This window comes from Zasmidium cellare (assembly GCF_010093935.1).
Source record: "Zasmidium cellare ATCC 36951 unplaced genomic scaffold M409scaffold_70, whole genome shotgun sequence".
NCBI lineage: Eukaryota > Fungi > Ascomycota > Dothideomycetes > Mycosphaerellales > Mycosphaerellaceae > Zasmidium > Zasmidium cellare.
Genome location: NW_022987014.1, coordinates 56,012 through 68,297, shown reverse-complemented (window position 1 = coordinate 68,297; position 12,286 = coordinate 56,012). Strand labels below are relative to the sequence as shown.

General features: G+C 54.3%; 6 protein-coding genes across 6 annotated transcripts; 4 read left to right on the top strand and 2 right to left on the bottom strand.

Annotated features, from left to right (window-relative positions):
- Window positions 1-72: 72 nt before the first annotated feature.
- M409DRAFT_61330 (uncharacterized protein) lies at window positions 73-2,228 on the top strand (the record flags this gene model as incomplete). The annotated part of the gene is made up of 5 exons (XM_033814712.1): window positions 73-683; window positions 737-1,142; window positions 1,194-1,510; window positions 1,573-2,030; window positions 2,077-2,228. The coding sequence occupies 5 exons, from the start codon at window positions 73-75 to the stop codon at window positions 2,226-2,228; spliced, it is 1,944 nt and encodes a 647-aa protein (XP_033659714.1).
- Window positions 2,229-3,618: 1,390 nt separating this feature from the next.
- Window positions 3,619-5,141, top strand: M409DRAFT_61329 (uncharacterized protein; the record flags this gene model as incomplete). The annotated part of the gene is made up of 4 exons (XM_033814711.1): window positions 3,619-3,812; window positions 3,889-4,316; window positions 4,373-4,491; window positions 4,542-5,141. 4 exons carry the CDS (start codon window positions 3,619-3,621, stop codon window positions 5,139-5,141), a joined length of 1,341 nt encoding a protein of 446 aa, XP_033659713.1.
- A 304-nt stretch (window positions 5,142-5,445) lies between these two features.
- On the bottom strand, window positions 5,446-6,084 carry M409DRAFT_71451 (uncharacterized protein; the record flags this gene model as incomplete). Its single annotated transcript, XM_033819178.1, has 2 exons — window positions 5,446-5,805; window positions 5,878-6,084. 2 exons carry the CDS (start codon window positions 6,082-6,084, stop codon window positions 5,446-5,448), a joined length of 567 nt encoding a protein of 188 aa, XP_033659712.1.
- Window positions 6,085-6,458: 374 nt separating this feature from the next.
- Window positions 6,459-7,192, bottom strand: M409DRAFT_71450 (uncharacterized protein; the record flags this gene model as incomplete). Its single annotated transcript, XM_033819177.1, has 2 exons — window positions 6,459-7,096; window positions 7,150-7,192. The coding sequence occupies 2 exons, from the start codon at window positions 7,190-7,192 to the stop codon at window positions 6,459-6,461; spliced, it is 681 nt and encodes a 226-aa protein (XP_033659711.1).
- A 181-nt stretch (window positions 7,193-7,373) lies between these two features.
- M409DRAFT_71449 (uncharacterized protein) lies at window positions 7,374-8,093 on the top strand (the record flags this gene model as incomplete). Its single annotated transcript, XM_033819176.1, has 1 exon — window positions 7,374-8,093. The coding sequence occupies one exon, from the start codon at window positions 7,374-7,376 to the stop codon at window positions 8,091-8,093; it is 720 nt and encodes a 239-aa protein (XP_033659710.1).
- A 711-nt stretch (window positions 8,094-8,804) lies between these two features.
- Window positions 8,805-11,558, top strand: M409DRAFT_61326 (uncharacterized protein; the record flags this gene model as incomplete). Its single annotated transcript, XM_033814710.1, has 6 exons — window positions 8,805-8,821; window positions 8,872-9,664; window positions 9,714-10,547; window positions 10,766-10,918; window positions 10,959-11,183; window positions 11,451-11,558. The coding sequence occupies 6 exons, from the start codon at window positions 8,805-8,807 to the stop codon at window positions 11,556-11,558; spliced, it is 2,130 nt and encodes a 709-aa protein (XP_033659709.1).
- Between the last annotated feature and the right edge of the window lie 728 nt (window positions 11,559-12,286).

Genomic DNA, 12,286 nt, shown 5'->3' with positions numbered 1-12,286 from the left:
GCTTCACCTCTTGCTATTCTTTGAGGATTTGGACGCTCTGACTTCACCTTGTCGCTCCAACGACTGAACGTCATGGCGGAGTCGAAGACGGCGGGCGTTTTCGAGCGCGCAGACAACAACGACCGCAACATGACCTCCATCGATGAGAAACACTCGCAAGAGTCGCAGACCTTACATCTTCACCACACACGAGCCGACGAGCATCGCCATGGCACTGAGTCCGGCAAAGAAGTCATCGATCCACACGCCGGCGTCACCAAGGTCGAGGCCTTCAATAAGATGCTCAAAGAGTCCAAGAGCGGCACGGTCTTGCTATGGGTTCTGGGAATCTCCTTGATTCTGACCATGTTCGCCTACTCCCTCGATCAAGGCACGACCTACATCTTCAACGCCATCGCAGCTTCAGCCTACGAAAGCCACGCACAACTCGGCGCCATCACCACCGCCAACCAAGTTGTTCGCTCCGTCGCCAAACCCTTCCTCGCCAAGATCGCAGACATCACCTCGCGCCCGACAACCTACGTTATCGTCCTCATCTTCTATGCCGTTGGCTTCACGGTTGCTGCAAGCACACACACCCTAACCGGGTACATCGTCGGTAGTAGCTTTACCGCCTTTGGGAAATCTGGTCTGGACTTCCTGGGTGATCTGATTGTGGCTGACCTGACCAGCATGCAATGGCGGTACGTATACATCAACACGCACATCATGGTTCTGGTACTGATGTATTTTGCAGAGGCTTCTTTGGCTCCCTGCTGAGCTTGCCCTTCATCGTTACCGTCTTCATCGACGGCTTCATCTCCGACGGCTTTCTGCCGGATAACTGGCGCTGGGGTCTCGGCATGTTCGCCATCATGACGCCAATCTTGCTGATTCCCGCGATTGTTACACTCTACTTCATGGAGCACAAAGCGAAGAAACTGGGCATGGTCAGTGCTGGTGGTAGCAAGTTCGCGAGAACTAGTCAGCTCGAGAAGCAGCCTGCGACTTCTTGGCTCAAGATGGCCGGCAAGGCAGTCATTGACGTGGATCTGATGGGTCTTCTGCTTCTGAGCTTTGGGTTTGCATTGATCTTGCTGCCGATCAATCTATACGGGCAGGCAAAAGGAGGCTTTGACAACCCAAGCATGATCGCGATGATCGTAAGTCGTGCGTCTCTGTGACATTTGAAGAGCAACAGACTGACTATACAGGTCATTGGATTCGTTCTGATTGTCGCCTTCGCCCTATACGAATACTTCATCGCCCCAACACCACTCGCAAGCCGAAACATCTTCATGAACAGAGCCTTCATCGCGGCTCTTGGAATTGAATGCTCGACGCAACTGGCAAGCAGTGTTCACAGCCTCTACTTTGCATCCTACATCTTGGTGATCCAGAACTGGAGTATCTACGTGACGAACCTCTTCACCAACATCACCACGCTACTGCTCTGCATCTTGGGCCCTGTCACTGGTCTCATTCTGGCGAAGACGCATCGTTACAAGTCGCTCACTCTAGCAGGCGCCGTGTAAGTTGATGATATGTCCTCACACTCGGAAAAGGAGCAGCTACTAACATTGCTTCTAATAGCCTCAAACTCATCGGCTACGCCATGCAACTCCACGGAGACCGCAGCACACAGAGCACCGCCATCCTCGTCATCTCCCAAATCATCCTAGGCTTCGGTGCCTTCAGCGTCGTCGGCGGCCGCGTCGCATCACAGGTCTCCGTCCCTCACGAAGACCTCTCACAAGTTATCGCGCAGCTCTCGCTCTGGTCCTCGCTCTCCTCAAGCATCGGTGGCACGATCGGCGCTGTAGTCTGGGAGAACGAGATGCTGCCAAATATGCGGGACGAGTGTCCATCGAGCACGTCGGCCGCGACTTTGAGGAAGATTTACGGGTCTATCAAGTCGTTGAGGGACTATCCTTTCGACAGTACGATCCGACAGTGTGGAATCACAGCGTACACGCAGACGAATGGGACGCTGTTCATAATTACTTGCTGCATTGCGATCTTGTCGATCGTGTTCTGTTTCTTGTTGCCAGGTACGTCCCCTTATCCACCTCCGAACTTTCTGCTAACATCTTCCAGATTACTATCTCGGCACGCGCCACAACGTCGCCAGCGACACACGTCCAGATGGAGATAGCGCTCACGAAGACATCGCGCACCGTGGGCCGCAGACGCAGAGCACCACGCTTTGGGGCCGCTTCTGGGGCTACTATCGTAAAGAGACGAATTAAGAGAGGCTTTGTGATTTTTGGAGGCAAGCAAGGCTTGCGTTGTCTCTGGCTAAGAAGCATCTAGGATAGTCTCACAGGATATGGGGACTGATTCTTGACATAATTAGGTAACGACACGATTCAGAAAATCGATATTCCTATCATGGCAAACAGCACTGTGCCTCACAATAATATTCCAAAGTCCATCGTCACATGCTAACGACTTCCGGGCTACACTCGAGAGTGATACAGTCCAAGACACATACGGCTACTTGTGACGAGACGAATGCATGGAGAAAAAGCGTCGACTATCTCTGGCACAGCTCCCTAAAACCATCATTCTACCCCATCAAGCTCTCCGAATATCCACCTCCAGCCACCCTCCACAGCTCCGTGAAAACCCACCAGATCGAAGTCAAATCGTGCCAAACCCACAAACGTCAGCAGACCCTTCACACGTTCAATCTTCGAACGCGAATGTACCCGATGCGCAATCGTAACAACCGCACAATCGGCAAACCTCCTCCTAAGAACCCCCCAAAAGTCGCCTAATGCATCGCAGGATCCAGGTTACTCGTTGGCTCGTATAGGACGACAGCTTTACCATGAGAGGAGTGCAACCAGCAGAGTGCTCTGGGAAGACAAAGGAGTTGCTGCTGGCTTTCACTGAAGATGAAATGGTCGAGGAGGGCGTCTAGGCCACCTGTTTCTTGGATCAAGTCTTGCAGGTTCGACGGAAGACGATAACTTGCCCAAGACCCAGCTACGGCAAAGTGCCACAGTCCCCCAGAACATCATATCGGATGCTGAAGTACTTGTCGTTGGCCAGAGGCCCATCATGGTCGACGATAACGACTCGATCCAGATATCGACAAGGCATACATAGGAGGCGGCACAGCCTTTCGGCCCCCACCCCAGACAAGATGTTAGTCCTGTTCTGTACGAAGACGTCGGCCTTACAAAGTCATCAGCAATCGCACTTTGTCATCAAAAGACGTATACCTCAAATCTTCCCTCAGCAGCCAGCCCACATGTCCCCGCCAAGAAGATTGTCGCTCGTCCTTCCAACAACGCACAGCCTATTCGGGCCACAGCTCGCGCGACCGCCGGGATGATTCATCAATCGCAGCCATCTCCCAGCCATCGTCATCATCAGCAAATTCCAGGTTGTTTCCATCAACCCGACATCGCATTAAAGGGGATGTAAGGCTACACCCGCAAACAGCAGCCTCTTTTCAATGCGTTGGTGCAGAGCAGGGATGTATTTCGTGGCGTTGGGCTGAAGTCTAATTTGACTACATCGATCCTCGACCGCCGGCATTGATCTGCAAGATATAACAAAAGTTGTACACGAATACTTCGACTCGACTCATCTTCGTTCCCACTGTGGGCAGATCTACTGCGCTTTATGATGGCGCCCGACCAAGGTCCTTTTTCGAGACGATTTCCATCCTCTCGAGGAGAGAATACGAACACGAGTGAAGATGTTGAGAAAGGACAGACGCCGAGTAGCGATGAGAGCAAGAAAACCCAGACGACAAACAATGGAACGACTGTAACATGGAAAGAACGCATAACCCATCTCACATGGGCATGGTTCACATTGTAAGCCTCACCAACCGCAAACCCAAACCCCACAAACAAATCATCCACCATATCTAACACTCCCCCTCCTATCCAGCCCAATGTCCACCGGCGGCATCGCCCTCCTCCTCGCGCAAAACCCCCACCGCTTCCCCGGCCTGACCACCTTGGGTAAAATCGTCTACATCCTCGACCTGACCATCTTCCTCCTCCTCACCACTCTCATCGCCACCCGCTTCCTCCTGCGCCTGCACACCCTCGTCCTCTCCCTCCTACACCCGACCGAAGCGCTCTTCTTCCCGACCTTCTTCCTCGCCGTCGTCATCATCCTCATCGGCGCGCAGTCCTACGGCGGGCCGGCGACCGGGCCCTGGCTCGCGGAGGCGGAGTGTGTGCTTTTCTGGATCTACTGTGCGGTGACATTCTTGGTCGCGGTGGGGATGTATTGGACGCTGTTTAGGGCGAGGCCGGGACGGTTGACGTTGCAGAGTATGACGCCGGGGTGGATTTTGCCGATTTTTCCGGGTATGTGTGCTGAGAGGTTTGGGGGTTTGGGGGCTTTTGGGCTGATGATGGGGTAGTTATGCTTTGTGGGACGTACTCGGGCGCCATTGCGCCGTATCAGTCGACTGATCATGCGGAAGCCATCCTCATCGCAGGCCTGACGTTTCAAGGGCTGGGCTGTATGGTCAGCTTCATGGTATGCAACTTCTCATATACCACACAGCCACGCAACTCACCCCTCTCCAGATGTTCGCCATCCTCATGCACCGCCTAATACAATACGGTCTCCCCGCCCCCAACCTCCGCCCAGGCCTCTTCATCGCCGTCGGCCCACCCTCATTCACAGCCGTCGCCCTCATAACCATCACATCCTCCTTCCCTCCAGACTCCCACTACTTCGCCACGCGGCCGGCAGTCCTCCTGCAAACCCTGCAGTCCCTAGCGGACTTCATCGCCGTCTCCCTGTGGTGTCTCGCTTTCTGGTTCTTCTGCGTCGCCCTCCTCTCCAACCTCCACGGAATCCGGAAAATGACCTTCCATCTCATCTGGTACGCTCTCATCTTCCCGAACGTGGGCTTCACGCTCGCGACGATCCAGATCGGACGGGCGCTGGATAGTCCAGGGATTCTCTGGGTGACTAGCGCGATGACGATTGTGTTGGTTGTGGTTTGGTTGGGGGTTATGGGGATGCATGTTGAGGCTGTGGTTAGGAGGAGGATTTTGATGCCGGGTGTGGATGAGGATAAGGATGAGTATAGGGAGGATGATCGGAAGCATGATATTCCTGTGCCGCCGAGTCGGCCGCATTCGCCTCATGGGGGTGTGAGGAGGATTTCGACTAGATAGTTTCTGTCAGTTCATCATCTACTCTTCTTCAACTTTGCTGGCCATCCTTCGCATGTACGCAAACGAATGGGCCTGGAATGAATATCTGCGCTGTGTTACTCGATTCTGTAGTGATCGACCCTGCCGATGTGATACCCTGATACCTAACAAGAGAACGATAAGAACTGAAGACTCGCTGAATCGCTGGAATACGTACACAAACCCCCAATCTCCCACTGTCCCCTCCCATACATGTCCACACGTTGTCAGACCCTCCCACCCCCTCCCCATTCACCGCTCAAGGTCCAACCCACCTCATCTCATTTCACCAGGCATTCCGATCCCAATTCGGATCTTGCACAAAACCCCCCAGCACCCGACTCCCCGTCTGCAGCAGCGGATGTCCAACCACAATCTTCAAAAATCTCTCCAACCCTCTCCTCCGCTCTTCAATCACCGCGTCGTCGAATCGGTTCAGGTAGACTTTGCCTGGCAATGCGGGGATGGACACGCGCGCGGATTCCCGCTCGAGCAGGTCGCGGAAGACTTCGAAGTCGGAGTAGCGGCGGCGGACTTCGCTGCGGCGGAGCTTGAAGGCGGGGATGTTGGTGGACAGGCGAATTAGGTAGGTTGTGTAGCGGGAGGAGGGGGATGCAGTTGGTTGGTGGGTTTGCGGGTCTGTGACCTAGAAAATTACTCAACGTCAGCTCGTTCCATGGTATTCTCCTGGTATATATCCTCAATGCGCTGCGCATACCTCTATCTCCAAAAAGTTCTCGGGCACGCCGTAGATCTCCTCGAAGCTCTGCGTGTGCGCTTCTCTACCCGTGCTCGCGAATCCTGTCGGTAGACCGAACTGTGTCCTCGGGCTCGTGTTCCCTGCGCCGCCATTCTGTTGCGCAGCGTCCTGTTGGGCCTGTTGCTGCGCGGGAGTTTCGACGGGGCGCGGGTCGATGCGCTGCATCCTGACGAGTTTGCGAATTCTTGTCCAATTTCTGCAATAATGAGTGTGTGGTCTGCGGGAGTGATCGGTGTGCGAAGCGGGTGTTGTATGGTATATTGGGTTGTTTGCGGGTGGTTGGTGGTTGTTGAGGTGAGGACTAGAGAGCAAACTTGCGCCGCAATCGCGGCTGCCCCACATGACGACGCCAGTCGCGTGGCCTCGACCCGGGATTTCATTCACTTACATCCAAACTGCCGAGAGGTGTGTCTGATATAGGACAAGTAGGTATTCTTGCATAATTAATTGATGCCAAATTCTTCCATTGATCCAATGCATGACCGCCTTCGTCGCAGTCGGGGTATCTCAGCGATAAGCACGTAACAGAACAACCACCCTCACCGCAAGCTCACGTGTACCTCAAGAACACTGACCTTGCGGATCCTGGCCTCAGAGACGAATGTCTTCTGCACCGCCTCTCCACCAGGCTCAGCATTGACAGCCTGATCCACATCCATCTCGTCCCTCTCAGCACCAGTCTTCACTTCCTCGTCATCCTTCTCATACTCCACATCATCAATCGAGTTCGTACTCCCCGTCACAATCCTGACCGCATACTGCTCCGCCCTCTGCTGAAACCACACTCCCAACTCCATGACCCTGGGAATCGCCTTTCCACTCCCCTTCACTACAACCTCCTCCCGGACAGCACTTTCCCCGACCGCACTTTCCCCTTCTGCACCCATCTTCCTCCGCTTGTGATTCCTCTTTTGCTCCTCCGCTACCTCAGCGATCGCTTCAATGTCATCCCCATCCCCACCTCCTCGTCTTCGCTTGCGGTATTGTCGGTCTTGAGCGATGGTCGTTGCGGATTGGATGAGACGTTTGTCGGAGAGGCGGAGGAGTTTCTCGACGCGTTGGACGATGGACATGAAGGGGCTTTTGGTGGAGACGTAGACTATCTTTTGCGATTGTGCGCCGGCGTAGGGTGAGGGGAGCGCGGGGCGCATGAGAGGGCGTTTGGTGATTTTGGCGTCTGCACAGAAGAGTGTTAGTGCCGTGTGTTCTGCGCCTCCTCGATTGGCGTACCTTTGGGGAGACGGCCCAGCTTGGGCTTCTTGTCATTAGACATGATAAATATCAATTCGGTAGCAGTTATGCTATACCGTAAGGTTGATGTGTTAGTCGATGTCGAAGCAATGCACGCTCGTGAAGATCGTCCCAGGATCGCCGCTGCACCGGCCCGCCCTCCGGTCTCAGATCCCCGTCAAGAAGACAACAACCTCACTCTATCAAAACATCTCCATATCAACATGATATTACGACATCTCCACCTCCACGGCCTAACCAAATACCCCCACGCCGCCGCTCTCCAGGATCGCGTCGTCTCACGTCTCCTCGCCCACAAAGCAAACCCCACATCCACCCCAGCACCACCCCCAACAATCATCACCGCCCAATTCCACCCCGTCTACACCTGTGGCCGGCGAGAAGTCTCCAGCGTCTCGTCCTCGCAAATCGAATACCTCACTCAACCCACCCCTTTCGGCCAGGCTACCTTCGAACCCGCCTTAAGAGGCGGCCAAACCACCTTCCACGGCCCAGGCCAACTCATCGCGTACCCCATCATCGACCTCAAACGCCACAACCTCCGTCCACGCGACTATGTCTGTCTCCTCGAGAAAACTGTCTCAGGACTCTGCAGGAACCAATACGGTGTCAACACAACAACAACCTCCAACCCCGGCGTCTGGGTCGACGAGATGCACAAGATCTGTGCGCTGGGTGTGCATTTGAGAAGGAATGTTACGAGTCATGGGATAGGGTTGAATGTTAGTACGGAGCTTGGGTGGTTTGAGAGGATTGTGGCTTGTGGCTTGGAGGGCAAGTTCACCACGAGTCTGGAGAGGGAGGGGGTCAAAGATGGCGAATTGGATATGGAGGCAGCAGCGGATGGATTTGTGAGGGGATTTGGGGAGAGGTTAGAGGGTGTTGATGGGGTTGCAAGGATTGGGGAGAGAGAAGTGGATTGAGGGACTAAGAAGCAACGCTGAACGATGTCGACTTCATCAGAAATGCACCTGCCCAAAACGATACCGGGTTCCCAATTCAATTGCTGTGGAAGGGTTGGATATCACGACACGGTGACTGCAAGGGTGAAGTGAGCCTGAGTGCTGCCACAACATCTCGCAGCCAACAGTGCGTCTATTTGCGCAGCCGATGCCCGGAAAACTGCATGTACTTTCAGCCCGCAGCTCGAGAGTAAAACCTGGGACACGCCATGCCTGAACACCTCATGGCGATATACTTCCTCTTGTGAAGAAAGCGTATCAAGGAAGCCTGGGAGAATGAATCGGCGATGCTTACCACTGGATGTGTAGGGAACGCTCGACGCACGAAAGCGGCCATGCCAAGGACTAGACCCAAACGCCACGTCCAATGCGTAGCTCTTTGAGCTCAATTGGCAGGCTTCGCATTCGATGCCATATGCACTCATTCGATCTAGACAAAAGCGTCTCCACGTCAAGACTTTGGTTTCGCTGTTCCAGAAAGGAGGCCCGATGATGCGTGTGAGGAGAGATCACGGTCAAAAGTTTGGCACGCAGCAACCAGTCATGGGGATGTGGCACGGGGTCTCCAATGCCTGGCGCACGATGTTTGTGTTTGATGCTTCATATGTGTGAAGGCCTTCTCGTCTCAACATTATACAGCACAGAAGACAATCGAAAGCAGGAGTCGACATCATGGTCAAGTCATCAATGTAAGCCTATGGATATACTCTCGCGCGCCCAAACATTCACATTCCTCCAGAGGCAGCAACTTCCATCGACGCAGCGGCGACGACGAGAGGCGAGGCGTCTTCAGCAAACTCCCGCCTCTCCTTATACCGAACAGCCTTCGACGATTGACAAGCCCGCGACATGATTCGAAAGATGCAACTCCACTCAAATCCAGTACGTCGAGTGCAATAGTCGGGATTGGATCAGTTCTGGCACAGGTTCCATCAAACCCGTCAACCACAAGCTTCCATCAAGGCTCCTCAGCGGCCACCAGCACAACTCCTACGTCGGCTCTTCCTTTGTCAGCATTAAGCCCGTTCGCGAGCACTCGTAACAGCGGCAGCACCCCTCTCACAACACCGGGTAGTGGACGCCCTGGTACGATCAACTTCGACACTCGGCCCGGTATTCTTCCTGACGCATCTCCAGGCAAGGCGTACTTTCCTATAGTCCATGCCGTGCCGGACAGTCAGGCGAAGGTGATCACATGGGAAGAACGAAAGTACAATACTTCAAGAAGGCAGTCAGGCTCCGAAGACGAGCCTGTTCTCATGCAGAGATGTAGTAACACTTCTGATGCGGGTACGGGGCCCAGAATCTATGACGCTTCACTCAATAGAGTGGAAGTTGACGATATCTCAGATGATGAGAAAAGGCCAATTCAGGACCAGCAGCGGTTGCAGGCCACGTCATTGAGACTGAAAGATAGCCGTACGAGGAGCAACGAGCAAGAAAAGGACAAGAAGACGCAGAGCCCACCAATCAGTTGGGATCCCAGCGACCCTGGACATGATACTTGGAATGAATCTGGAAGGGACGAAAAGGTAATGCTGTCCCCACCTCATTGCGACAAGTTCCCTGACGTCCATACAGTGGCAACAGCGAAGTCAGCTGTTCTCGAATCTTTCAGCGTTCAACCTGCGCAATGCTCAGAAACGCAAGAGCCCACCGCCCAAGCAAGATATTGGACCCTTGTGTGAAGGTCTAGATCCGACGAACGATCCGACGACACTCAAGGATGCTGGCGGGCTGACAACGAAAACTGATGATAGATCTGAGACAACGGCCAAGTCAGACGCTGCCATGCCTGCCGCATCACTCAAAGCAAGATCGCTCTCGGAGAAATCAGATGGAGACGTGCCTCCAGAGACGCCAAGAGTTGTTGTGTCTGTGCCAAATGAGAATCATCCTCGCTTTGCAGTCGCAATGCCGAGCTCTGACACGACCGATCTCAACGCACAGGACGGTCAGGAAGACGGACAAAGTCTCTTCGATCTCTCAGACACCAGCTCAGAGACCTCATCCGACGAGGAACTCGCAAACGAAGATGAAGATGCAGGCGAAGACGAACATGATGAAGAGCTCGAAGCCATCAGCCCCCTCCCCAACGACGAAAACACCCTAACCCCCTTCCCAAGGCTCGCCTCAAACCCCATCGCCGTCTCCATGAACTCCCGCACCGGCAAGGACTCCCTCCGCGCATCCTCCGTCCTCCGCCGCACATCCAGCACCTCCGCCGCCATGCGGCCCGTGCGCAGCCGAGGTGAATTGATCGGTCTTGAAGACTGCTCGCAGAGCCCTATGGTGCTTGCGGCTGGGTTTGAGAAGAAGCCGAGGTCTGGGGGTTTGACGACGGGGAATGAGGGGAATCAGAGGGAGTGTTTTGTTTATAGGGCGAGTGGGGATGTGGGGAGGGAGGTTTGGGAGGTTTGTCCGAGGGTCGAGGGGGAGGCGAGCGAGAGGATGAGGAGGGGAAGGGGGAGGGGTGAGACGATGTAGCGCTAAGTTAGATGTAGTTGCCGAAATGGTATGGGTTTAGCTTTTCATCCCCTCTGGGGTCGTCATTCATCAAGACTCGGTCCTCCCCTTGGACTTGAGAGGACAAGTACGACAGCCTATGAGCAAGAGTGTGCCTCCGAGCCCAGGCCGTCTTGGACCACACGCAACCATTTTACGGCGAAGACGAGCTTACCATAGGGAGCGACAAGTTTGCACACGGAGGAACTGGCTTCGTTGTCTCCCGTCCTGCTCTGCAAACAGTCGTCGACTTCTATGCTGCGCACAAGGCTGAAGTTGAGGTATTTGTGGATGGACACTGGGCGGGCGATTGCGTTTTAGGCAAAGTCTTCTTGGACGCCAGAGTTTCCAATGACCGATATCTTCCCTACCATGCAAGGCGAGCATCCTGGATTCGTGACGTACGGTAACCCTGATAGCGAGGCGGTGCCTGAGGAGGCTTGGATGATTTGGTGCTCCCCGGCAATCTCGTACCACCATATGTCAGTCAATGTTGTGGAGAAGCTTTGGCGGTTCGAACAACGATGGTCGGATGACCGAATTCCGGTAAGGTGCTTCTGATTTGCGAATGTGAGGCCTAGGTCTGACGGCTCCTTCACAGGCTCTCGACTTTCTACGCCACAGGAACGTTTTCAAGCACTACGTAATGCCACAAATGACAACCCTTCTGGACGATTGTCATAACGCCAGCGACCAAGAAGCAGCAGGCGTGGCCTCTTTCGAAGAGTGGAGCTGCGTGTGAGGCCAAGATCCAATGGAAGCAGTACTTGTTCGATGAGAATAGGATATGCGCAAGACTCATATCATTCCAAGACTAGGCATACCGCTGCATCTGGCTGGATTACCGAGCGTGTCGAGAGGTTTGAACAGCAGATGCGTCGTTGTTCTGATGACGACTCCGCTTTGGTGCGAGGGGGTTAGAGGATTGGGGGCCAAGTTTGCGACCATCAGGCCCACGGTACTAGGCTACTGGGTAAGATCTGCTGTTCCGGTTGGAGACTTGCGAGCCTTTAATCGTAACACCACTGCTATCCAATCGTCGTAACGAGGCGTGGATGTGGCGCGGCGACGGCACCAAGCTGCTTTTCCGCTGTAACGCCCTACACAGGTGTTTTGGCGACTCTCTGTTGGACCACGTAGGCAGACGACTACCTTTCCTCATGAAACGCTGGCTGGAATGCTCCGCCTCCACATTGCCATGAGCCCAAGGACCTGGTTCGGATTTTGTTAGCCGTCTTTGCTCAATCACAGCTGCGGTCGTGCCGCAGCCCAGTGGTTCAGCCGCATGAAGGCTGCGAAACCATCTCTGATGAGAGACTAGGAAGCGAACAGTCTGCCTTGAGGCTGCTCCCGTCCGCCACAGCTCGAACATTGACACGAAGTTGTGAGGCTCCACCCAATCTCTGCTTTACACATGGCGCAGTCAACTTCGGATCTGACCTCAATGGGCAGGTCGTAGCCTTACAGGATCGCTACTGCATAAAGGCAACCAGGTGGCCGGTACCGAGCCCTGAGGTCGAGCCTGACTCGGGCCATGGGATTATCCTTACCTTTCTGGACGCAGTATTCGAACTCAGTTCGCCCTGTCAAAATATGCACTGATGTTCACAATGACATTATTGGTCCAGCGTTGTGCGACTGCATCGGTT